The sequence below is a fragment of the Ambystoma mexicanum genome, chromosome 5q, assembly GCF_040938575.1.
Source record: "Ambystoma mexicanum isolate Mex_15411 chromosome 5q, UKY_AmexF1_1, whole genome shotgun sequence".
Taxonomy (NCBI): Eukaryota; Metazoa; Chordata; class Amphibia; order Caudata; family Ambystomatidae; genus Ambystoma; species Ambystoma mexicanum.
Genome location: NC_090933.1, coordinates 1,403,872,779 through 1,403,899,788, shown reverse-complemented (window position 1 = coordinate 1,403,899,788; position 27,010 = coordinate 1,403,872,779). Strand labels below are relative to the sequence as shown.

At 46.0% G+C, this 27,010-nt stretch overlaps 1 protein-coding gene across 1 annotated transcript in view; it reads right to left on the bottom strand.

Moving 5' to 3' along the window:
* LOC138498459 (fibrocystin-L-like) overlaps window positions 1-27,010 on the bottom strand; it is a 1,772,245-nt gene that overhangs the window by 1,265,033 nt on the left and 480,202 nt on the right. Inside the window, exon 15 of the mRNA XM_069622209.1 lies at window positions 7,672-7,742. Within this exon, the coding sequence (XP_069478310.1) occupies window positions 7,672-7,742 (71 nt within the window). The remainder of the gene's footprint in view (window positions 1-7,671; window positions 7,743-27,010) is intronic.

Below are 27,010 nucleotides of genomic sequence, written 5' to 3'. Positions count from 1 at the left end.
CACAGTTTTTGACTAGACTTTTACTGCCTGAATTTAGTAAAGTTCCGGAATGTTTATGGGTGGTTGATGACAATGATGTCTGCATTTTGCAAATTGAGCCTGTTAAAATTGTTTTGAAACCAGGAGCGAAGTAGCCACGTATTCCACAATATAAGACTTCCATTGATGGTGAGCAAGCTCTGAAGAGCATAGGTTCTGATTTTGTTCATCGTGGAGTAATTGAGGAAATTGCAGGAAGTTTGTGCAATAGCCCGATTTTACCGGTGTACAAGAAAGAGGATAATGCAATTCCTTTTCGTTGCATTATCGATTTGCGCGCCATCAATAAGATTGTTGCTCCACAATTTCCAATTGTGCCTGATGTAACTATGATATGAACAATGATCCCAGCTTCTGCTACTCATTTTAGTGTGGTGGATCTTAAGAATGCCTTCTTTAGCATTCCCATACACATGCGATGGCTCCTGCTTCAAACTTCCGGATGGTACATCCACTGCTGCTTATGCCATCACTACATTAAGCACGATTGTGGAAACCAAGAGAATTTCACATAACTCTGCACAGGCCGCAGAGATTATCGCACTGACTCGAGCTTGTGAACTTTCCGAAGGGCTAAGAGTAAATATAATTACGGATAGGCAGTACGCCTTTGGGGTGGTTCACAACTTTGGTAGACTATGGTCAGAACAAGGTTTCTTGACCTCTCATAGAACTAAAATCCAACATGGTACCTTGATAGTTCAGCTACTCTCAGCACTTGCGCTTCCGACTCAATTAGCAATCGTGAAGTGCACCACACATCAGAAAGAAACAGATGATGTAGGGAGAGGAAACGCTTTTGCTGACAGGATAGCTAAACAGACTGCTACTGATTTATGTTCAGAAATGTATATAGTGAAAGAAGTGACAAATACCTGTACCATAGATGAAGGGATTGGCTCGAAAAAGGATATTCAAGCTGATGCCACTTTAGAAGAACTTGAACATTGGTGCGAGTGTTTAGCACGTTTGGATGAGGAAGGTTGTTGGGTGGAAAACGATAGAAAAAGATGGATGCTGCCGGATGCATGTGTCACCGCCATGGTTACAATGGCTCATGGTCCCACTCACATATGTGCTAGAAAAATGTGTAAATTACTAGAACCTGTCTGGGCAAATGTAAACATCTCAGAGACTGCTGAGCGTTTTGTCCAAAACTGTATGTACATCAAGGGTATCTTTCTGTACCCTTGAGCAATCTTGCCTCTGTTTCACCACTTCCATTGGGAAGCAACGACACTTTGTCCGCAGATCACGCCGCGCCTGGAGTCTTGAGGTACGAATGTGTTCCATGTACTCCGATCATTTCTGTGTATTGTTTTATGCACTCCATCCACATATTTCCCATACCTTTCACATATTACACCAGTACCTTCCACATACTTCATCCGTTCCATCCACGTACGTCCCTGTTCCATCCACATACATCACTCGTTCCATCCACATATGTCGCCCATTCCATCCACATACTTCACCCGTTCCATCCGCTCTACGCACTCGTCCGCTCTACGCACTCGTCCGCTCTACGCACTTGTCCTTTCCAAGCTCTCGCCCGCTCTACGCACTCACCCTTTCTATGCACTCACCTGCTCCAAGCACTCACCTGCTCTATGCACTCATGTACTCTACGCACTCACCCGCTATACGCACTCATCCGCTTTATACACTCGTCCGCTCCATATACTCGTCAGTTCCATACACTAGTCCATTCTGCACATTAGTCCGTTCTACACACTAGTCCGTTCTACGCATTCATCCGCTTTACACACTCATCCCCTCTTACAAACTCTTCCGCTCTGCGCACTCTTCCGCTCTGCGCACTCTTCCGCTCTGCGCACTCTTCCGCTCTGCGCACTCTTCCACTCTGCGCACTCTTCCACTCTGCGCACTCTTCCACTCTGCGCACCCATCCGCTCTGCGCACCCATCCGCTCTGCGCACCCATCCGCTCTGCGCACCCATCCGCTCTGCGCACCCATCCGATCTGCGCACCCATCCGCTCTGTGCACCCATCTGCTCTGCGCACTCATCTGCTCTTATGTGCTCATCTGCTCTTACGGATTCATCTTTTCTACACACTCGTCCGCTCTACACACTCGTCCGCTCTAAGCATGCTTCCGCTCTGTGCACTCATCCGCTCTACATACCCGTCCGCTCAACGCATCCATCGGCTCAACATACTCATCCGCTCTACTCACACCTCCGCTCTAGGTACCCATACGCACTCTTCCGCTCCACGCACTCTTCCGCTCCACGCACTCTTCCGCTCCACGCACTCTTCCGGACCACGCACTCTTCCGGACCACGCACTCTTCCGGACCACGCACTCCACGCACTCATCACGCACTTATCTGCTTTATGCACTCATCCGCTCTCTACACTCATCCACTCTATACACTCATCCACTCTATACACTCATCCGCTCTAACAGTCATCCGCCCTCCACACTCGTCGGTTCTACACACTCATCCGCTCAGCGCATGCATCCATTCCACGCACTTCATCCATTCTACCGATTTCATCCGCTGTACTCACTTTGTTCATTCTTCATGCAATATCGGTTTGGGCCATGTCACTTGGCATAAGTATTGGATCCGTTCCATGCTCTCTATCTGTTTCATGCACTACAGCCGTCTCATGTACTTGAATCGTCTATTCTGTACTTTCCATGTATGCCATGCACTCATACAGTCAATGCCATCTGTCTGTGTGCTCATCAGTCTCCTGTATTCATCTTTCCATCCTCTTCTCTTTATTCATTTCGTCCATTTTGTTAATTTTGCCCATTGCAATTATTACATCCATTTCATTAATTTAGACCGCTTTACTGTTTTCGTACGATTTATTCGATTTATCCACTTCATTGCTTTGATCTACTTTACTCATTCTATTCTGTTTGTCCTTTTAGTTTACATTAGCGGTTATTAGTTGTCGATTTCCCGCTTGGATCTTGATGTTGTATTGTTATTTGTCTTATTGTTTATTCAAGATCTAGTAGTTTGTTGAGTTGGTGTCATTGAGATGGTGTTATTCAGTTTGAGTTAGTTTGAGTACGGGGTTGGTTTTAGGGGAATAGCCAAGTTTTCAGTAATTTGTGGAAAGACATTAGATTTTCAGTTTGGCGGATGTGGGGTGGGAGTGCGTTCCACAGCGTGGGGGCCAAGGCTGAGAATGATGATCCGCCTAATCTGACTGAGTTTGTTTTAGGTATGACTAGGTGGCCAGCTGAGCTTGATCTTGGAGTACGTGGAGGATGATAGGGTTTTAGCTTGTCTTGAAGATATTGAGGTCTGGTTTTATGCAGTGCTCGGTGATAAATGCATAAGGTTTTGAAGGTCACCCTTCGGGCTACCGGAAGGCAGTGCAGAGTTTTGAGTGCTGGGGAGACGTGGTCTCCTGGGCCGAGCGCTAATAGCAGTTTGGCTGCAGCGTTTTGAGCTCTTTGTAGTTTATTCAGTTGGTAAGCGTGGACTCAGAGGTAGAGGGGGTTAGCGTAGTCCAGTCTTGATATAACAATTGATTGGACCGTGGAGAGTCTGTTGGGAAAGGAGAGGTATGGAAAGATGCGCCTCAGAGTTTTAAGGTGGTAGTGGCAGGACTTTGAGACATTGTTGACTTGGCGCGAGAGTGTTAGGTCAGAGTCAAGGGTGCATCCAAGGTTTTTTACTGAATTAGAGGGAGTTGGTGGGTGGCCCATGGCAGATGGCCAGGGTAGTGGGTGTGGAAGAAATTCAGAATTGCCACATACCATGATTTCGGTTTTGGAGGGGTTTAGCAAGAGGTGGTTTCTGGTCATCCAGAGCTCTATGTCGAGGAGACAGGAAGCGAGGTCAAATCTGCAGTTGGGTTTTGAGTTCAAGAGTTTTAGAATTAGTTGAGTGTCATCAGCGTAGTTGTATCACAGGATGTTGTGTGAACGAATTATTGGTGGGAGGGTGATCAAGTAGAGATTGAACAGGAGGGCAGATAGGCATGCTCCTTGTGGAACTCCCGTGTCGACTGGTCTGGCTTGGGAGGAATAGGTAGAGAGTAGTGTTATTTGGTACCTATCTTTGAGGAACGAAGCTATCCATTTGAGAGCGGTTCCACGAATTCCTAGGGAGTTGAGGCGGTCAAGGAGGATTGAGTGATTGTGTCGAAGGCGGCGGGTAGGTCAAGAAGGATTAATGCGGCGCATCCCGCGGAGTCTGCCGTGATTTTAAGGTCATCTCTTCTTAAGAAACCCTCTGCCGACCCCTCCTGCCCGGCTAACTATCGCCCAATCTCCATCACTCCCTTCCTGGGCAAGCTCCTGGAGAAACTGGCCATCTCCCAGCTTAACCTCCATGCTGAAGCTGTTGGTAGTCTTCATGACCACCAATCCGGCTTAAGAGCGGCCAGAAGCACGGAAACTGCTCTCCTGAACATCCGTGATGACCTGCTCTTGAACCTCGACTCCAACACTCCGTGTGTTCTCATTCTGCTCGATCTCTCTTCTGCCTTTGACACTGTCAACCATGCCATCCTGCTCAACCGTCTCCGCGATAACCTGGGTATCACTGGTCAGGCTCTGGTGTGGCTGACCTCTTTCCTTTCCAATCGACCCTCCCAGGTCCAACTTGGGTCCTTCCTCTCTGACATCTTTTTCTCTACCTGTGGTGTTCCCCAGGGATCTAATCTCTCTCCCTGGCTTTTCAACCAGTATCTGGCACTTCTTGCCCACCGCATCGCCGCCCTCTGCCCCAACTTTCAGTGCTATGCGGACGATACCCAGCTCATTTTCAGGCTACCCTCGGCCTCCTCCTCTCCTGCCCTCATCTCTGACTGTCTGTCTGCTATCCAGGAATGGTGTGCTGCCAACGACCTCCGCCTTAATGCTAGTAAGACTGAGATTCTACTCATCGGCACACCCACTCCCTCCTTCCCTGCAGCTCTCTGGCCAGCCTCTCTTGGGCCTCTTCCTGCTCCTACCTGCAAGGCAAAAAACCTCGGGGTCATCTTTGACTCCACACTCTCCTTCTCTCCTCATATATCTGACGTCTCTAAGAAGTCACACTACCAGCTGCACATTCTTCCCTTCCTCTCCTTCCCCCAGAAGCTCACTGTCTCCCGAGCCCTGGTTCTCTCGAAGCTGGACTACTGTAACAGTCTCTATCTTAATCTGCCTGCCTCCACTCTCCGCCCTCTGCAACTCATCCAGAACAGAACTGCGAGACTTGTCCTTGGCCTCAAGCCCAGGGACCGTATCTCTCCAGGACTGAAATCTCTACACTGGCTCCCAGTGGCTGCGAGGATTAAGTTCAAAACCCTCTGCATTGTCCACAAGGCCTTCTGGGGCCTAAATACCTGCAACTCTCTCTTCCTAAATATCTTCCTTCCCGAGCCCTTCGCTCATCCGTCTCCAACTCCCTCAGGGTCAGCCGCTTCTCGAAGCAACGAGCTGGGGGTAGATCTCTCTCCGCGGCAGGAGCCTCCCTCTGGAACAGCCTTCCTGCCTCCCTGAAACTTGAGGAGAACCATCTCCGGTTCCGGAAGCACCTCAAAACCTTCCTCTTTGCTTCTGCTTTCTCTCTCCCTCTCCCCTGCTAATTCTTCACAAAATTCTGCACTGAATCTGAAACTTGGCCACTCTCATCGACCTCGGTCCTGGGCCCAGCCACTCTCCACTTGCACTGCCTCCCTGACAACCCCTGCACTGCGGGACTGTTCTCTGTATCCCTACAGCCCCCCCTTCCCAGCACTTGTCTGCACTTACCTTGCACTTGCCACCAGCTGGCCCTATTTATTTATTTATCTATTTATTTCTATTCTACTTACCTTGTACTGCACTTTTCCCTTCCCCCTACCCCTGCACTTGCGCGGTCTGAATGACACCTGGCCTAGTAGGATCGTTGTCTGTCCTCCCCCTGCTCCCCCCTCCCTGCCTCGTCGCGCCTTGAAACACTTGTTTATAGGCGCGTTACAAATGCCATATCATATCATATCATATCATATCGCAGATTGAGAATAGGGTGGTTTCAGTTCTGTGTCGGGCTCTGAAACCTGATTGTGCGGGGTCTAGGAGATTGTTGGCTTCGACAAAGGCATTTAGTTGGGAGTAGGCGGTTCGATCAATGAGTTTGGAAAGGAACCTGGTGTTTGAGATGAGGAGGTATACAATATGACGTTAGAACAGAAAGCAATTAGATTAGTGGCTCTACAGAACCGGATAGTGTTAGACGTTATCCTGGCTGAGCGTGGTGGAGTATGTAAATTGGTGGGATCTGCTTGTTACATTTTCGTACCTAACTCCTCCCCTACCATATTCAAGGCAATACAAAATCTGCACGTCCTAAGTACAGAAGTACATGTTCCTGAGGGAAATTGGGATCTTAGTGCTTGGTTCTGGGACTTTTTACGGTCTTGGGGATGGAAACTCTTCTCAGCCTTAGTGGTAATTCTTGGTGTTTTATTGTTCTGTTGTTGTTGCATACAATGCCTTCCTGCCATATGTTCAATGTTCGGGGGCTGTTGTGCGCAAACTGTAGATACTTTAGGACCAAAGATACATACACCCGAGAAGATGACTGATGTTTTTGTAATGAAGGATATTACTGTCAAGGATCTAAGGCGATATTTCGAAAGAATGTGATTCAGGATGTACGGACATTGAAATGTGGGGTTTTGAATAAAGCAAATGTTTTAGTAAAGCTCTTGGCTTAGGCCAAAAGGAGGGTTTGTTAAACCGTAATCATATAGTGCCTCCTTATTATGACTATTGGCCTAGGCCCATTCGCGTTACACGTAAAACCGCGTTGCAAAGTTCCAATTTTGGGTTAACTTCGCCGCCATTTTAAGACTCATCCACCATTTTGATTTCAAAATTTATGTTCCATGTTCTGAAATGGTGGAATGTGTTTTCGTCTTGAAGTCGAGCTGAACAAATCTTTGAGTTCTATTAATGTTTAGGCTGTCCAAGATTCGACTGTTTAAAGAGACCTTGCGCTATACATGAACTGTCATCCAAGTGTTATCTGCGCACACAAGCCTCATCCTTGTATAAACATCGAAACAATGACGAACAAACGTTGAGCGTATGCTTTAGCTGAACTACATTGTAGTGACTCTTGAAACAAGGCTTACCGGAGATCCGAGAACCTACTGCATCATTGTATTTTCATGGAAATGCAAACCTATGTAATCCTTTGCATAATATTGTAACATCTGTCATGGTAACTAGGCACGAACTCTAGCCTGTGAAACATTAACGTGAAGAGATGCTGGACAATATTTAAGAAAGTGTATAAATATGCTTGTGTTTAGATGTCCAGCACTCTCTCTCCTCACTGTGTCGGCTGGTACACACTGCGAGGTGTTGGGAGCCAGATAGCTATCTATTTTGCTTTGTAAATTGTACAGTAATAAAAGATACTTGTATCTTTTCAGCCCGTGATTGCTGTATTTCATTCGTGGTACTCAGCCTCGATATTTCTTTGTTCTTTCAATGTAGGGTAATCAAGCCCCACGCAATCCAAGGAGTCCAACAATAGCATTTCCATAATGAGTATATGCACGTATACACACATTACAGTTTGATAAAAAGAAGATATGGAAATAGAAAACGTAAAGTAAATCGCTCAAAGCATTAAGACATTAAGATATTGATAAAACCTACCCCTCTCCTTTCTGGAGCTGTACATCTTGGTATAGATTTGCAGGATACCCGTAAATGCCACTTGCATTGTTCTGTTGATAAGGAAAGATACATTTATAAGTGAAAATAGTGAAGTAATACATACATGTTCCATATCAATGTTCCAATATGGTCAACATCAAGCATATAGTTAGACTTTGCTCCAAGTATAACCATGCACTGTGTACTGATATACCTCGACATTTAATTCTTCTGCCATAGTAAAACATATGAGGCATGCTGTGGGCTGCAGTAATGTATTACACAGTCTATGTCCTACACATAACTTCAGGAGACATGTTTTCTTAAGATAAATACATGTTGGGAAACATGGCCTCCTTCATGTGTCTGAGGCATCTTTCTATACCCAAAGACAATCTGTAGTTGGCACTTTCTGTAAGGATAGCTACATATGGATGATGGCATACATTTTGCAATTGTGATGTTAAGTGTGCCAGTATTAGCAGTGCATGTTATGGGTGTGAGTTATGGTTGCATAGCTTAAGATAAATGGTGAATTTCTACAGTTTTCAGATTTTGTGCCGCAGCCATAAACCATAATGAAATTCAGTAAAAAAAACACTGTTAATGGGGTTTTATGGTTGCAAGATAAAATCGAAAAACCAAAAAAATATTCACCAGTTATGGTAAACTGCACAACCATAACTCTCACCACCGCCACACACTGCTCACACTAACAGCCAGGAAATCAAAGATGACATCACAAATGGCATCATCAATGACATCACTGCAGGGGCACGGCAGCAGATGACCTGGCGCAGGAAGCGGAGGAGGATGATGATCCAGTATACAAGGTAGCTTCTGTGTCTGGTGGTCGTGATAAAGGCAGTGCCTTTCTCAGGATGTAGATTCACCTTTTCTACTGCACCATCACCTTCCACTGCTGTCCACGCTAGTACCTCCTCAGTTGGTCAGATTCCTCCTGCTGCATCACAGCATATACAAGAGGCAGTTGACATTTACCTTGAGAGGACAACTGTGATGCACTCATCTGCCGGGGGAGCAATCCCGCAAAGCCTTTGAGGCAGTTACAAAGGCCCATGAAATGAATTGGCCTCTCCCCTAGTTACATCACCAGTGCCCAACATTTTCCCTTCTTCACATGTCCCTCCTTTATAGTGGTTGGTTGGTACCCCTTCCCATCCTGCCTTCTACTGAAAAAATAAAAAACATAAAATGTAAAAAAAACAAAAAAAGAATACGTTCGATGTGGAACCACCTTTAAAAGTCTTTTAAGTGTACATTAGATCCCTATGGATTCCACCTGCTTTGTGTTAAAAGCAGATAAGTCCATAAGAATCACCAGCATTTTCTCCAGCATGAAAATCCATGCCAGCACAAATAATGGAGCATCTGTATAGAGCAGAGGAAAAAAGGTGGCATAAATGAAGTTCTGTTATTCCCTCGTCTCTGCCATACACATTTTTTTTAAATGTATTGTGACATGAATGGAAGGCATTAAATCCTTACTCAGGGCTTTTACAGCTTCCATTCACATTACACCACTGAAGAACATAAGCTCCCTGCCTATGTATTTCCACCCTCGATATGCGTGCACATGCGACATATTCACAACCTAATAGATCAAAAAACGTGGAATGGAAGTTGTACCAAATTGACTCCTTTTTTAAAATTGTCTTTTATGTAGCCTTTTAAAAGAGTGACTTTAACATGTACTCATGCACTTTTTCATGACAAACTCTTCTTCCAATTTAATTTTTTTCACAATTTATTTTAGCTGGATTCTGAATATTGGTAAGAAAATGCTAATTTCCAAGATTTGTAAGATGTACTCCATCTTTTCTAAAAAATGTTTACGCTATTATGTCGTATGTTATCATTTTCAAAAGATGACATTCTAAAATCGCAAAGGAATGCACAAACAGCTTTATTCGTATTTTGCCTTGCTTTTTCTATTCATGGACAAAACAGCTTAGATCTTTTCCACTCTTGTCTCTGTGTAATTTGTGAAAAAATAAACATGGTTTGTGGAAAAAGCTTCTTCAGATTTGTGAAAGTCTGTTTCATGGCAAACTGCAAAGATAGATACCCTAAATGATTGCCTCCACAATGTACTATAATAATTTCTAACGGTTTCAAATGCACCAAACCATATATTCACACATGGGTAATAGTTGATTCCATTTCATACCACAAACTCCATAACATACCACTTCCATTTTGTTAAAGCCAAGATTATGTAAGATATCAAGCTGCTCTGGATATATCTGCAGCCAATTAACCCATACATCTCCTAGAATCCAAAGAGTCTTTTTGTTGCGCGCCATGCTTTCAGCAAATCAAACATGAAATGAAACGCTTGCTGCCCTGTCCTCCTTTGCAGTTCAACTCCTCTTCCACAAAGAGAAGGTCTGATTGGTTGAGGCCTGCAGCCTTCACAGTCAGCTTTCCCTGCAGTGTATAGTAAAAGAGACCGGATGGAGTGTGCAGTCTGTCCATGAACAGTCACATATGTCCGCGGACATCGGGGCAAGGACAGCCCTTCTGTCCATTTTACCTTTATCTCTGCAACACTCTCTAATTGGCTACATTGAAAGAGTCACAGACACATCCACCAATCACATCCAAAAACCCTACATCGAACCCTCAGTTCAATAGTTCAGATGTATCTTTCAACTATCAGAGTACATTTGTGCTGCGATTCAGAGCCTGCTCTATCACAACCCACTTTACACATTTTCACAGATTTCTATTTCCAGGATCTAAGGATCTGCATTCCAGAATCTACAACTAAGAAGACATACTACAAGTATGTTTTAATTTTCAAAAGTAATATTCTATAGCACTTTTAGACTATATGACTTCAAGAACAGAATGGTGTTCTGTGCTGCTTAACATGCTTCACTGCAGCATATATCCCAATAATTCTTTAGTGCTTGCAAAGTGACTGTTACAATTACAAAATTACAAAATACCTCAATTTTCAAGCTCAAATACAACAAATAATGACATTGTTTTTTAATAATGACCTGCATTCTGTCAAAACTATAGCAGCCCTTCATATTGTACTGTATTATACAAACTTGCCTTTAACTTCACTTGAACTATAAGTGGTTTTCTGTGCTGCAAAGCATGCTTCACTGCAGCATCCATCCCGATAATTCATTAGTGATTTTAAAAGTACTTCTGCTTGCATAGTCACTGCTACATGTGCTACATGTTATAGCAGTGCACAATCCCATAGTTAAAAATACCTCAATTACCAACCTAGAGTACCTGTGCGACAGGCATGGTGTCATGAGAGACGTAGGACCTTATTACGAGAGGGGCGGTAAGGGGTTAACGGCGCCGGTATAGGTGCCGCGCCGTTAACCCCTTACTGCCCCATTACGAGGTCATCTCGCGGGACCCGCTCTGGACGCCTGGTTTTACCAGACGTCCTTAGCGGGTCCCGCGAGAGGCCCAGCATGCTAACAACGGGCCCGTCATTAACGGGCCCGTTGTTAGCATGCTCCCCATTCCCATTGAGCCCTATGGGGGCTCAAATGGGAATGGGGATGTACCGGGTCCGGGTTCCCTGGATGCAGAAATATCGGGCCCTCCAAGGTCGGAATGGCCCTGCATTTCCCCATTCAGGGAACCCGGACTCAGACCCGAGTTTGGAGGCAGCTAAGCCCTTATTAAGTGCATGGCTGCCTCCAAACTCGTAGTAAGGCCCGTAGACTCAAAAGTAACAGTTTGAAAACCTTTATTATCTCACTTTGTGGGGTTGGTATAATGCCTATCTGGCCCTAACTCTAAGGGGGATGTTCCCTCAACTGATGTTTCTAAGGGACGTCAATGTCCGTAAGTCCAAAACCAAAGTTTGTATCCAATCCTATGCTTGCCCTGCCCTCACTCGGTAGGGGGTCTTCTTAAAGGAAAAATGTTGATTCAAAAGGAATGGTTTCAGATAGTCTTGCCAATAGGTGTAGTTCTGCCAGTTCTGCCAGTTCAAAAGAGTTCAACTCAAAAGGGTTGCCCTTGGAATCGTCCATGTAGGGTTCTTGCAGCAAGTCAATAGAGTTCACAATGTCTCTGGTTCTCTTGTGGTTCCCTTCCACAAGCATTGATCCTTCCAGTTCCAAAAAGAAAACACAATTCATGTGAGGCCCCTAAGGGTGCCTATTCCCAAGTCTAGGCATCTCTTCACAAAGTTCAACAATGTCTCTTGTCGGTCTCTTAGGGTACCCTACCCCAAGCGTTGGCCCCTCCTCACAAAGTTCAATGATGTCTTGGGTGGGCCTCCTATGGATCCCTTCCCCAAGCGTAGGCCCCTCTAGTCTCAAACATACAAAAAGTTCCTCTTGTCATGAAGCACCTTTCATTGTACAGTTCATTCATGTGGGTAGTATCAGAGACTTTCGGGAACACTGGGTTCTTTGCTCCTCCCAGGAGTTACCACTTACTCTTCACCATGCTCTTTGGCACCTTTGGTTTCTCATCGTGCTCTCTTGCACCTTCATTTGCCCTTTAACGTGCCTCTTACACTCTTTATTTCTTTTGGGTTGCTGGCACCCTTTCTCTTGACTGTCTGTTTTACTTCTCACTGTCTCTTGCTGCTCTGGGTCTCTGTTGGTTGCGGGTCACTCTCGCACCCACTCTTGGCTGTGAAGAGGAAGAGCCAAGCACGATTCACACTCCAGCCCCCCCCTTCGAAGTACCAGGAACAGTCACGCCAAAATATGTGACATATGATGAGCAAATAAACCAGCAGAGAGCCACAGTTGGGCTCTGTCCAGTACCTATCAGCACCTAATGAAGTACTGACACTTAAGAAAACCTGGACAGTAAGGTACTCATTGAGAAAACCATATCGACAAGTGAGACAGAATGACAATTGTCAGAATGTAATACCCGAAGAAGCTAAGAAGATACTGAAGAAAGACGAATGGTGACATCATAAGAACCCGGACTGACGCACATATAGAAGATATAATGACCTGAGAATGATGACAAAAGAGACGAAATACCATGGATAAGCGACATCTTGAGCCTAAAGTGAAACAGTTGATGTCAAGATGTCAGAAACCTATGCCATATGCACGATGAAGATATTCAGTTAGTTTAAACGTGTACAGATGCAAGAAACCGCAAGAAGCAAAGAAATTGTGAGGCTTGCTTATGTTTAGTAGCAAAATAGATTGCGGCAAGCGCCACCTATACCACTACGCACAAGAGCAGAATTAACAAAAGGTTACTAAAGGTCTCAAGTGGAGAGTTTTGCAGCAAACAAATCGAGAATTAAAGACAGAGAGAAACTCAGCCGAAGGGAACCATGCCAAGAGCTAAGGTCGTATCAGCTGCAATAGGCCACAGTTGATACAATTAAAGAGAAAAAAGAACAGAGTATCCTGTTCAGAAAGGTCAAGGTAAGCCACAGATGGTAGACAACTGGCAGAATTAAATCAAATACACGAAATAGCATGAAGAAGAGGTTGATTTCACGTGTCTGAATCACGTGACCAGGCAGGCAGAAGCGGATGAGACTTTCACACCTACGCATGGATCCTTGCCATACCCATACGCCTTAACTTTCCCAGACCAAGAAGCAGACTCGAGGCCAACTACAAAGAAATAATTGACACATTACCACTGAGGTGATGACTAATTGTAACAGTAATTGGAAGGAAGCTGGGGTGCAGATGAACTCCCTGCACCTGGCTGGCTATTCTGCACGCTGCTAAGCGCAAGTGAAAAAGTATGAGTAGGGTTGATGCCAACCCAATCATAGTGTACCGTGTAATCTAGAGTCCTATAGTTAGTAGAACCAATGAGACGTCGTACTTTTAGTGACGTTTACAGTGGCCATGTTTAAGGAAGGGTGTAGTTGCCCCACCTGACATTGCTTATCCAATCCCCTCTCCCTGTTACCATATTCAGATATAGTACCTATATTAAAGTTACCTTCCTAGAACCAATCAAGTTGCATGCTAAATTTTAAGAATTACATGTCAGTGATGATGTGTTTTTGGTATAAATATCATGTTTTTTCTGAAATTAATTGGAGTTGTAGCGAGAAGGAAGATCGAGCGATTGCTGATATTGAAACTCCCTGCTTTTTGTACTTGTCATTAAACGGACTCCCTTTGCCAAACCATTGAGTTGTCATTATTAATGTGGTGCAAGAGTACGAATCTGCATCCCCATCCATCTCAAGGGTGCTGCTGCTCATCTTAAAGTGCTGTTTGGAAAACCCCAGTCTTATGGGCTGGTTGGGGTCCATCCGGCACAGCTGTTTCTGTGCTGCCAGCGCACTTTGCTGTCTTTTCATTATTTTTGCGTTGCTAGCACATCTTTTCTGTCATTCCATTTTGCTTTCTTTCACTGCCAGCTTTCGCTTGTTTTGCTTTGTTTTTGCCTTTCTTTTGCTTCTCTTTGCTTTCTTTCATCACTTTCCAGCTTTCACTTGCTTTCGTCCTGCTTTCGCTCTCCGGGCTCTTCTCTCTGTCTCATGAAACTCGCTAACAGTAGCACAGTACGGCAAGAAGGTCCAAATGTGTTTGGGTCGAGGTCAGGGTCTCACACTTGCCCCACAGACACAGTTGCGACCGGAACAAGCATTTTCCCTGAACACTGCTGCAGACATGCCAACATTCGGGAGCCCCTGAGAGGGAGATTTCACCACAGCAATGGGGAACTTTTATTTTTCCCATAGGATTGCGTTGGGATTAGCATTATTTTAGGCGGGAGACAGTAAAAAATAGCCTGACTTTTTAATAAAAAATCGGGGGTCTCCTGCCTAAATCGGGAGGGTTGGCATGTATGCGGCTGGTAGGATACAGGCTGCCTCGCTCCTGCTCCCTGGAGACACAGCTGTATAGCCATGCTGCAGCCCCTCACAGACACCAGGCCAGCGTCTTGGCACGCCATTCTCCTCTGGATCCTCCAGGCTTCTCTTCCTGCAGCTCCCTGCTCCTTGGCTTCTCTGGTCCAGTCAGCACCCCCAGCTCGCTCAATGCTTCTGACAAAACCACCCTTTTTATAATGAGTCAATTGGAGTCAGGTGTTCATAGTTGGAGTAAAGTGCCTGACCTTCCTTGCCTGATTCTATTGGGACAATTCAAATGTGTTACATGGTAGGCCTCACTTTGTACTCCTATGTTGTTTCTGTGGGTAATCCTCATTGCTCCCGATTGCCTCTTCTTCATCCCAGTACTTATTGGAAATGGGGAGGGGTTGATTTGGTGTAATTGGAAAGACCCCATTAAGGCTGAGAGAGAGTGGGCTGGTGTATAATTGGGAAAGGGGGACTACCATGACTTGCCCTTGGGTATTCTCAATTCCATCCCCTGTGACCCTCCACTGAAGTGATCCTCTCTCTCTCTCTTGTCGACCCTCAGTGTTGGGATCCAAAAGCGATGGCCCTTCCATGGCCACCTGAATGGAAGATCCCGGGGGAGTAGGTGGGAGGATACCGTCAGGTTTCTCACAGAAAACAAAAGGACATTTAAAAAAAATGACCTGCCTTCTAGCACACCATTATATTTAACATATTAAACAACCGTTGCTTTAACTTCTCTTCAACTATAAGTGGTTTTCTATGCTGAAAAACATGCTTCACTGAAGCAGCCATCCCAACAGTTTATTAGTGCTTTTAAAATTAATTTGTCTTGCATGTTGAACTCCATGTCCTGCAGTTATAGCAGTGTAAAATGTTCAGAGTTGACAACAATCTTTCTTTTACATTTCCCAAAAAAAAGATGATTATCAAAGAAACCTATTAAAGAAAACAAACTCTTCCATTTCTAAAAAGTGTATTACGGTGGAATGATATGTTATGATATATTAGTGTATTTATATAGCGCCTATACACTGGAGTGTTTCAAAGTGCTTCAAGGCAGGGGAGGGAGCAAGGGAAAGTACAGTAATTATTCTTAAAAGGCCTTTAGACAATCTGAATGAATAAAACTAAAGCAAACTCAGACTATCGTACTAGGCCTGGCTAAATTTCAAATAGTGTAAAAGCATTAACAATAAAGTGAGGGAAGAAGGGGATGGGGGTAGAAGGAGAAGAACAATACAACAGACAACAAACTAACTATTATACTAGGCCTGGCGACATTTCAGATAGCGTAAGAGCATTAACCATAGTGAGGGAGGGGTGAGAAGAAGAGAAGGTATAGCTAAGGGACAGAAGAGGTAGAGAAAGGCAATCCTAATGAGGACGGTGAGCAAAGGTAAGGTGCAACGAGTATCCAAATGTGCAGGAGCATGCATAAGATGGAAGGTGTGAGGTGATATAGTGCACAACACAAATTGAATGTCCCATAAAACATTTAAAGTCCCCTCATAGGCGTTACATGTGCGTCATAACAATTGTAATAAGACAACTATACTGTGTATTATTCTAAACTATCCATTCCATTGCTGCAATCACTATTTTCCAAGACAGCCACACCACTCTTCCTCATTCAAGAACACCACTCTGTGCAACCCATAACACTACACACATTTATCGCACAGCTCCCATTACCTATGCATCCTTCTTCCACAAACCAATTTCCAATTACAATCCATATCCTTTACCCAACACCCCGTTTTCTTATTCCAGTACACCAAGGCTCTAACATCTCATTCTACAAATTGTTTCTACCACACCTCCTATTGCATATATACCTCTCTACCTCATTTTACTTTCAAAATGGAATGTATATTTTACCTAAAAGCTTTCCTCCTCATCCCAGTACCCAACATTAATCGATATCATTATGCTTACACCACTCTCCCTCATGTGACTTCACTAACAACAATGCATTCATTGCTGTATTTCCCCCTTCCTCATACCATTATTGAATTCACACTATTTTTCATTATCACTGCATCCCTCTTCCTCATACCACTACATCAGGGGTCTACAACCTCTCCCTCTCCAAATAATTTAGCACACAGCTCCCAGTATTTATACATTCCTCTTTCACATTCAACCTCTCAATTATAATCTATATTATTACTCCAACGCCTTCTCCATCCCAGTACAATAACACTGATTCGAATTATTACGTGACATTTATTTATTTATTTATAATGCACATTTACAACCAAATGGAATTTCAAGGCACATCAAGACAAAAAAGGGGGTGCAAGGTAGGAAAAACCAAAGCTGAAGCATTCCTACTAGGGCTTGAGACATTCGTATTGTGCAAGTGCTGTAACAAGAAGATATCAAGACAAAATGCAGGGGAACAAGATTGAGGAGAATACAACAAAAACATTCCTACTAGGCAAAGAGACACTCGGAACCTGCCAGTGCTCAACAGGAAAATGGGGAGAGGGAGTGGGGGAAATGCAGGTACAAGCTGGAAAATTGAAGCAATGGAATGGCACACCTCACCGTTCAGGGGACTACACAATCTGAATGTGCAAGTAGGTAAAAAAGCACTTTGACGCCAGAAGCAAATATGACAAATTAGGTATGAGTGAGTGTAGACTGGTAAAGCCTTGCCTAAACCATTAGGGGCTAAATCAGACATGCAGACAGGCAATAAGACAAATAGGTAAGAGTGAATGCAGACTGGAAAAGCCTCGCCTCAAGACATGAGGGGCTACATGAGGCTTGAAGACAGGCAATAAGACAAATAGTTAAGAGTGAATGCAAAATGTCAAAGCTTTGCCTCAAGGCATGTGTGGCTACATCAGACATGCAGACAGGCAATAAGACAAAGTAGGCATGAGTGAATGCAGACTGGAAAAGCCTTGCCACATGGCATGAGAGGCTACATCAGGAATGCAGACAGGCAATTAGACAAAGTCAGTGAGGTTTATAAAAGATAGATACAGAGCAGCATAGGACTGAATGAAGCGTCAAGAATCTAAGTTAAAAGAAGGTAAAACACAAGAAAATGAGGTAGCACAGGGCTGAGTAAGGTCGGAGTCACTGATTGCAGGCAGGTAGGTAGTTGTCCAAACAGTTCAAGTGAACAGAGGCAGGCAATAATTACTCTATTGTTATCCATTTCACTATCTCAACATCCATATCCCTTATTCCATTATTTAATATTAATACATTTCTTTACCCACACAACCCTGCTACAAAATTAAAGTACACACTTGCTTTCTCCAACAGATAAAAAAAAATGCTTCTAAAGCTCAGCTCCCTACAAAGAAAATATCGAGCAGATGGAGTGCCATCCATGCGGCCGCTACTCTAATGACCTCCATGCAAAGCCCGCTGTTGCGACAATAATCAGCGCTTCCCACATGTGCTTTCCGAAAATGAAAGCACCTACGGCGATCGGAACATATGGGGCCCAACCTGTGAGACGCTGAGCCCTCAACAAGCTGACAGCTCCCTGAACGCGGCAGGCATGGCCAGGTACCCTGGCTGTGGAACATCGTAAAATTGCAGCCATGCACCATGGAGCTGGGAGGGGACACATCTCCAATCCCCACTTCCACTGAATTGGTCCAGACGCCCATGGGGGCTTTCCGGCTCCGCTGGTACGAAGCAAAGCATCCCAACTCCAGCAGCAGCAATGAGAGGGATTTCTAACCGCCATCGCAAGCTTGATGGGGACCCCTTCACCCATCCATAGCAATCACAGCTGCGGCCGAGATACAGACCTCCGGAGTATGCCGCAGGACACTAGCCGGCACGGATCACCGAAACCATATAGAGGCACTTCGCCTCCATAGTCATCGGACCCTCCAGCTTGGTGGTGAGTCTCATGGCGGCCGGGGAGAACAGCGTGATCCCTGACAGTGGGGCTCAGAAAGCCCCTTCCCGCGGCACACAGAAGTTAGCCAGCAACCCCGGCTACTGAGTGATGACCAGGCCGGTGGAGCCAGGAGGGAACACAGCTCCGGTCTCAGCTTCAGCGGACTCTGCCCGTGTGGGACGGGGGGGTGTGCGGCCCCACTCCCCGGTCCACCAACGAATGGCTCAAACGTTCCATCTAGAACAGCAGTACCGGGAGAAGCTTCAGCTGCCTCTGCGGCCCTGGTGGGGACTCTCTTGGCCCACTTAGTGTGGACTTGACTAACGACCAGAGGGGGGCCTTCGGAATATCGTAGCATTACAGCCAGCACTGGGCTCGGCACCCAAAGGGCGGTGCTCCTCCTCCGGCCTCAATGGGCCCTCCGTAGCTTGGCGGACCCTCTGGTGCTGACAGGGAATCTCGCGAAAGGCCGCGGTATCCCCCAAAAGAACTCCAGCAGGAAGCACCAGCAGGCCCAAGGGAGGATTTTACTGCCCTACTTCAAAGCGCTACCTCCAGTAAGCAGGACCCAGCGCTAACATGCCAGAAAACATAGAAGGGCTCACGGGTGAGACAGTGCAGGTGAACTCACCCACCAATGTCCATGTGATTTCATACAAGATCGCCCTGAACGCCTAACATAATGCGCAGCTACTTTTCCCCTAATCATTTGCGGATAAGCAGCTGGACCACTTACGCTATAAAGCCTCTGCCTCCTCCAGAAAACAGAACTGACTGCCACATCACCCAGGAGAACTCAGAGAACTACCAGGACCACAGCCAGATTCACTAGGTTGTGCGATAGAGCCCTAATTCTGCGTAAGCCCCTTCCTTACCTTAGCCCTCTACTTCCCGCCATCAGCATTCTGTAGAGGCCTCTAACGTCGGCTGAGCAAGAGCCTTGAACAACCCAGTGACTTTCCGGACTCGCAGGAGACCATTTGATGCAGCTGAACAACCATATAGCGGAGTAGCCCCCCTTATAACCTCACCTCAAACAGGAAAACGCAATTCTCCCTCAGCGAAGGCTTATCGGCTCTGCAGTGTCAGCTTGAACTCAGCTCCTGAGCCACTTACCCTCCTCTCGTCAAATACCGCAAAATCCACTGGATCTCCCCCTCTCCTGGAAATCGTTCCTGGTGCACTCTGTCAATCACATCGCGGAAGGGACATAGTGTCCCACCCCAGGTCCCGGCAAAAATGGCAAAACATCTCAAGACTTCGAAAAGTGTTGATATCGCAACGATGTTGCTCCCAGCTGACAAGGGGGGGAAAAGGGGGACTCCCCAAAACCTCTGCCTCCCGCTTCCTCAGAAAACAGCGGACTGCTTGCAATAAAGGAGACATACAAGCCATAATGATGGACATCAAAGTAGAGTTTCGATCCTGCATGGGAGAGCTGACCACTAAGTTTGAACAGACGGAACAACGAGTGGTGGAGGTGGAACAGAGAGTAGGGGAAGTGGAAGATCTCACCCAAGAACATGCAGCGAAACTCCTGGAAGTACAGCGCACACTGCAAACCATACTTAACAAGAACAAACTCCTGGAATATAAACAAGAAGATCTTGAAAATAGAGCCCGGTGAAACAATCTATGGGTTCGAGGGTTTCCTTCTTCAGTCCCAGACCGGAACTTAGCAGAATATGTGGGAGATTTGTTCCAGATCCTGTTGCCACATTAAGACAAATCTCAACTCATTCTTGCCGAACTCACAGGCTCTGGCCCTGGCGGGGGGTGGAGACCGACTCCCCCTCAGATGTTATCAGCCGCGTCCACTTTTTCACAACCAAAGAAGCCATCATGGCGGTAAGCCGCTCCCAAGACGCCCTAACCTTGCAAGGGCCCCCCTCAAGATCTACCAAGATTTGGCAATCACAATGATACAGAAGAGGAGAGCACTGAGGCCTTTGACTCTATTCCTTCAGGACCAGCAGGTCAGATACCAGTGGCTATACCCTACTGCTCTCCAATTTACCGACAAACGGGTCCCCCGGATGATTTCTCACCTGGAAGACGGAGACCACAGCTTGCAGCCTCATTCACCTGAAAAATGAGACAAAGCTTCACTGGATTCGCCGGTGGGGGGCTCTGCAGAGCTCCCCCCAAAAACAAAACGATCGGCCTGGACAAAGATCCAAAAAGGGCAGAGCACGCTGTGACCCCCCACCAGGGGCCAACAAACTGACAGATGAATGGCGACGGCGGTCCTGAGCATCGGTCCTCTCAGACTGTAAGTTTTCAATGGACCAGATCTGCAATTGCCGATAAGCTTGGGAACACAGATGGCTTATTCACTTAAGGCTGGATTTGCATGGCCCCAAGCCTGGCTCTGAGGTGGATGACACCCTTAATCCCTTGGAGCAAAATACAAACTATTTTAGCCCCGTTGGCTAAGGGATTCGCAGACAGAGAAAAATCGGCGTCCCATAAATTTGATGTCAAGGCCCCACGTTGGGAGCACAAGTTAAAACCCTGGTTGCACCATGACGATGGATAACAAAACCCCTGGATGGCAGCTGAATTACACCTAGCCCGGACTCCGCTACCAGAAAACATTGAGACCCTGTAAACTCCCCCGTCACACCAGAAACTGAAGTTTGTCTCGTTGAATGTTACAGGTCTAACCTCCCCCTCCAAACAAAGATGAACACTGAAACTGCTGCAGGAAATGGAAAGCTCAGTGGTCTTTCTGCAGGAAACACATCTATTGGCGGCGGACTAAACACGCCTTCGCAACAGGGATTTCCCACTCCAATATTTAGCCTCTAATGGAACCAAAAAAGGGGGAACTGCTGTTCTTTTCGCTAAAAGGGTGCAACCACAGATCCTGGAAACATTACTATGCCCAGAAGGCCACTACACGGCAGTTGAGGGCTTGGTATTTGGATAACTTTACTCCCTCATTTTGGTATACGCCCCGAACGAAGGCCAAGAGGTATTCTATGAAGCTCTGGGCGAATCCCTCCTCCCGTCCGTAAAAGGCCAAGTTATCATAGGAGGAGACTTCAACAGGGTCCTGGACCCCGCATGCGACAGATCGCACCCCTCAGCCCCTAAAGACTTCAAGCTATCCACAAGCCTTCTTCATCTATTCCGAACCCTGGGGGTAGTGGACTCCAATGAAAGATACTTTTTGTTCTTCTCACATGTGCATAGGACTTACTCCCGAATCGATCTCCTCCTGACCTCCCAACAGATCTTTGCCTTTATTGACACTGTGAATATAGGAATGAAAGTGCTCTCTGATCATGCCCCGGTATCACTAATCCTCAGAGCCCATGACCCTGATCCACCCTCTTGATGCCGTTGGACCCACTTCAACCCCATGTTGCACACAATGCCGGTAAGGAACTCTATAGCTATAGCGATAAAAAATAAATCAGGGAAAATCCAGCTGATGATACCTCCCCAGCCAATACGTGGGACGCTATGAAAGCGGTTATTCAGGGAGAACTAATTGCACATGTAGCGGCATTCTATAAACGCAAATGACAAACCTGAATGGACCTCGATGAGGAGATAAAGAAAGCCGAGGTCAATCATAAACGCAAAGGCTGGTCCCCGAAAACTCAACACGTCCTACAAACTGCCAGAAGGAAATTAGAGGCTTATTACGCAGAGGAAATGGCATACCTATTGGCCAAGTCCAAGCAGGGATACTATGCTAAAAACAACAAAGCAAATAGATTCCTGGTGGAGAAACTGGCGAAAGCAAGGAAAAGGAACACTATAGTGGGCATTTGCGACCCCCAAGGCAAAGTCCAATATGCGGAGCAAGATAAGCTGCGACTGGCAGCAGCCCATCTTTCCGAGACAATGTCAGACCTCGGGACCAAACTGAACAGCGGATGTACTTACAAAGCGCTGCCCTGCCGCAGTTTATGGAATCTGACAGAGAAGATCTTGAATCCCCAATCACTGGTGAGGAGGTCGAGTCAGCTATTAAGTCAATTAAACCCATAGCTCCAGGCCCGGACGGGTTCGCAACTAGGTTGTATAAAGTATTTCATCCCCAATTGATAGCCCCGCTAGCAGCCCTCTTTAATTCATTTGGGGATTCGGGATTGGTCTCCCCATCAATGCAAGAAACTATAACTATCCTTTTGCTTAAACCCGGCAAAGACCCTAGAGAAACTGGCACATATAGGCCTATCTCCCTACTAAACATTGACACCAACATTACTCAAAAATTTTAGCAAACCGCCTAGCGAAAGTCCTACCCAACTTAATAGATCCAGAGCAAACAGGATTTATAACACATAGGTTGAAGGGGGATAACATCCGTAGGGCCTTGAACCTAGTAGATATCGCAACCCAAGATTTGCATAAATTAGCGCTGCTGGCGTTGGATGTGACAAAGGCCTTTGACAAGGTGGACTGGGGCTTTCTACAACTCACCTTGGAAGGCTTCCGCTTTGGCCCAAACCTTCGTAGATTTGTCCTGGCAAACTACCAGGCCCCTAAAACTCTCTCAGGGTCAACAGTAGCCTGTCAGACCCAATCCCCTAACCTGTGGAACTAGGCAGGGTTGCCCACTCTCCTATTTGCACTGGTAATGGAACCCCTCGCCCAACAGGTTCGGTTGGACCTGAAAATTAAGGACCCGCTCATTGGCGCCTCCCATCATAACATTTCACTCTATGCTGATGACGTCCTACTATCCCTAACAGACATCCGCTCCTCTCTCATATCAGCTTTAAAGAACTTCGCAGTTTTGAGAAGGTTCAGGGTTTGCCATTCATTTCGGGAAATCAGTTCCTTTGGGAATAGGCCTGGATCCAGGAGAGCGGGAAACTCTAGAAACCCTATGCCCGTTTCAATGGAGCGAGAAAGCTATTCCCTACTTAGGGGTCCAAATCCCTGCCCGCTCTGGAGACTTGTATCTTACAAACTTCCCCGCACTTTTGAAAGAGCTCAAAAAGATCTTGAACGCTGGACCTCACAAGAGATTTCACGCATCAGGCGTATCACAGCCTGTAAAATGAATCTCCTCCCGCAATTCCTACATGCCTGCTCTACCCTCCCTCCCTACACATGCAGAGGAAAATGCTCTGGTTCATCTGGAGGGGCAGGAATACAAGGAACTCTCAAAGGGCCATGATGGGCAATGCTAGATTGGGAGACCTGGGAGTTCCCGACCTATGTAAATACCAGGTAGCAGCACAACTGGCACATATTCGAGCATGGACTGTGACCTGTAGACGCCCATAATGGGTAGACTTGGAGTAGTCCCACCTCGCTCTTCCCCTGCGTTTCCTCCCTTATGTCCCGCCTCCACTATGCCGGACCTGGCTTGGGGTCTTGGCCTCCACTAAACATACTCTTAAATCATGGGACTGGGCATTAAAGCAGAGGGTTATTCTGCGGGGGTTAGGCCCCTCTTCCCCAATTTTCCATAACCCAGCATTTTCTCCTCGATTCTATTCACTGAACTTTAAAAACTGGGCGGCAGGGGGGTTGAATCCCTGAGCCAGCTTTACGAGGAGGGCCAGCCCCGCTCTTTTGAACAATGCAAAGCAACCTTCCAATTGGCGGATGCAGACAGGTACACTTATGCGCAATTGAGACATTGGTGCTCCCACTCCCAGGTCCGTCAAGCAGCTGCACGCATCCCCAGCGCTCTATAGCTCACACTGAAGGAGCTGCGGCCGTGGAGGAAAATGTCCTCGCTTTACAAATTACTGCAGGAAGACACACTTATGACTAGAGCCCCATACATGGCACAATGGGAGGCAGACTTGGGGCATCCATTGGAAGATCAGACATGGGTGGACATATGGTCTAGAACGCATTGCTCCTCTCTCTGCATCACCAATTGGGAATGCGCCTACAAACTGCTATTGAGATGGTATTACCCCCCGTTACGCCTGCATCGCATTAACCGGTCCCTCGATCCCCAATGCTGGCACCTAAGCGGACAGCCGGGCTCTTACTTGCATATGTGGTGGTCATGCCCAACCTAAAATCATTCTGGGCACAATGCATCTCTACCATAAAAGATATTACCCAGGTAATGATCCCCATGGAGCCAGAAACTATCCTGCTAGGAGCTCCAGTATCGGGGGTCTACCCAAGATCGAGGAGAACAGTTAAACTCCTTACACAAATTCTTCTAGCAGGGAAAATTACCGTAGCCCGTACATGGAAGATGCCCAAGGGCCCCTCGTTGATGCTCTGGTGGATTAAACTGTGGGCCATCTTAGTTGCAGAAAATATTACGGCAGCCAGAGCAGGCGCTCTACAGCGATTCACAAGACATTTGGACCCCACTATTAGACTACGATCTGAACTTCCCAGCAAGGACCCATAAACCCCAACTGGCAAGACGGGCCCTGCATTTGGGCAGCAGGGAGCTTGCGGATCGGTGGCCCTGTTGGAACAGGATGAGGATTGATTGGGAGGTGGGGGGGCCATGGCGAGCGATACGGACGATGCTGGCCCAGTCTCAGCTAACAGGAATTGGGGTAATTCAAGTCTCAGATATGCCTGTATTGTTTCAAGTCTGCAATCGGTTTAAAATAAACAAATAAAAAATAAAAACAAAGGGAAAACCATATACCCTTCCACTGTAACAATTTATAGAAAACGTACAAGCAAGAGAACCAGTAATTCTGCTCTTGGAAAGTACAACAGTCACCACTAACAAAAATATTGCTCCTAGTAACCAGATAACCAGATATGCAGTACAGAAATTACAACTGAAAATGAACCTCAGACTATAGCTAGCAATATCAATGAAGTCACAACAAAACATTCTAAAAATTCAATTTTACAAAAAAATGTTCCAGCGCAGAGTTCTTAGCAATCTCGTAAAAAAATCTGAGATGTCACGTTCCTAACTTCAAAGTTACCTCGGGAGGATAACTCTGGGGCAACGTGTTCGCCTTGGAAGCAAGACGACACAGAGCGCCACAGGTTCAATACCTGAGTATGCGCTTAGAACCTCTGTGTATTAAGCGCGTTATAGATAAACTATCATATCAGATCATACCAAAGAAAACTGATGCTTAAAGCATTGATTGACAGGGCATTCAAACTAAAAACAACATTATTTATATTAGTTTTAAACAGAATGAAACTACTAACTAAATTAATGAAAAAACTGCAAAAACCACTTCTAAACATGCGCAATATCAACATAGATAGCTTTTGTAACTTCTGTGCACGTGAATGGTTTCAACACAGTAACACAGAACAATACTTCCATGATGAAGAATACTACAAACAATAAACAAACCCAATTGCCATAGATAGTAGCGGAAGAGGCTACAAAATAGTAGGAGACACCATTATGGTGAAAGACACCGTAAATGAAAAATCTTCCAAAACAAACGTTCAACCAAATGGTTGTCCAATGTACAAATGGACATGCAGCTCAATGTGCAATGTGCACTAACAGTTGTTCAAATGTTTATGACAATTCCTAAATCAATGTGTTAAAAGAAAAGACAAAAGTAGAATCAACATTTTACAAAACATGAACCCCTGTCCTGTGCGCATCCAAACTGGACTATGAGGACATTCAATAGCCTACATTTCAGAAACAGCTTCTAAAAACACCTTTCATCACATACAAATTTTAGCACTGCACCTTTCTACAATGCGCAACCTTGCGTATAAACTGTACAGTGCTAAAAGTCCGGCTCTATAACTACACAAAAATGACAGTGGTGCATCCCGGAAATGCATTGGAAGTGCAAAGACTGTTGGACTGCCCGCTTGCTTCATCTGCCTTTCATTGGACTTTTCCTGCTGTTTGCTTCGTGGACTCAGGACTATTCATCTCCCCTGCGCCAGTCGGCAAGAGGAAGCCACGTGTGCGGGGAAACGCATCTTGCGCTAGACTGGTGTTTAGCATTTTTTTCACTACAGGCTCCGTGATTGGTTCGGTGCTGGCCACGCCCCCTGACGTGTCCAAACAGTCCTCATAGACCGGGTGCACGCGCATCCGCGCGCGCATCCCGGAAGTGCATTGGAAGTGCACAGACTGTTGGACTGTTAGACGGGACACGGGCTGGGCTGATATTAAGGTACTATTCATTGAGTCTGCATTTTACTGTTTATCAGATATTGTTTCCATGCTAAGGTTCATACACTGTTCCTAAATTCGTCATAAGTATAGCCAGGTTAACCCTTAAGGTATGGTTAATGGCCTGCGTAGTGGGTGGAAATCTTATGATTCCCCCTTGGAACCTTCTGACAATCCAGTTAGGCTTGCACATGACGGTAATGGAGGGGCTACATCATCTGTTAGTATGAGTATGGGGCTGACCTCGGCTGGGAGATCCTTATGTGAAGGGTTGCCCCGCTCACCTTGTGTTACAGCCCTTAATTGCACCGTTCTGTCAGAGAGCGTCCCTATTGTCCATCCGTTGATTATGGCAGGGAGGCAGGGTTCTTCTGAGGTCCAGGAAAATATTCTTACATTTAAAATAGAAGACTTGAACAAAAGTGTGGGGGCTGTGGTGAGTGATCTCCCAATTATCCCACAGTCACCCTACGATGAGGCAAGATTACCTGCTATTTCAGGATGTCCCGTGATTGGGCCCAAGTTTGCTGATGTATCTATGATAGCCCCTGGTATTGAGGCTGTCTTGGGG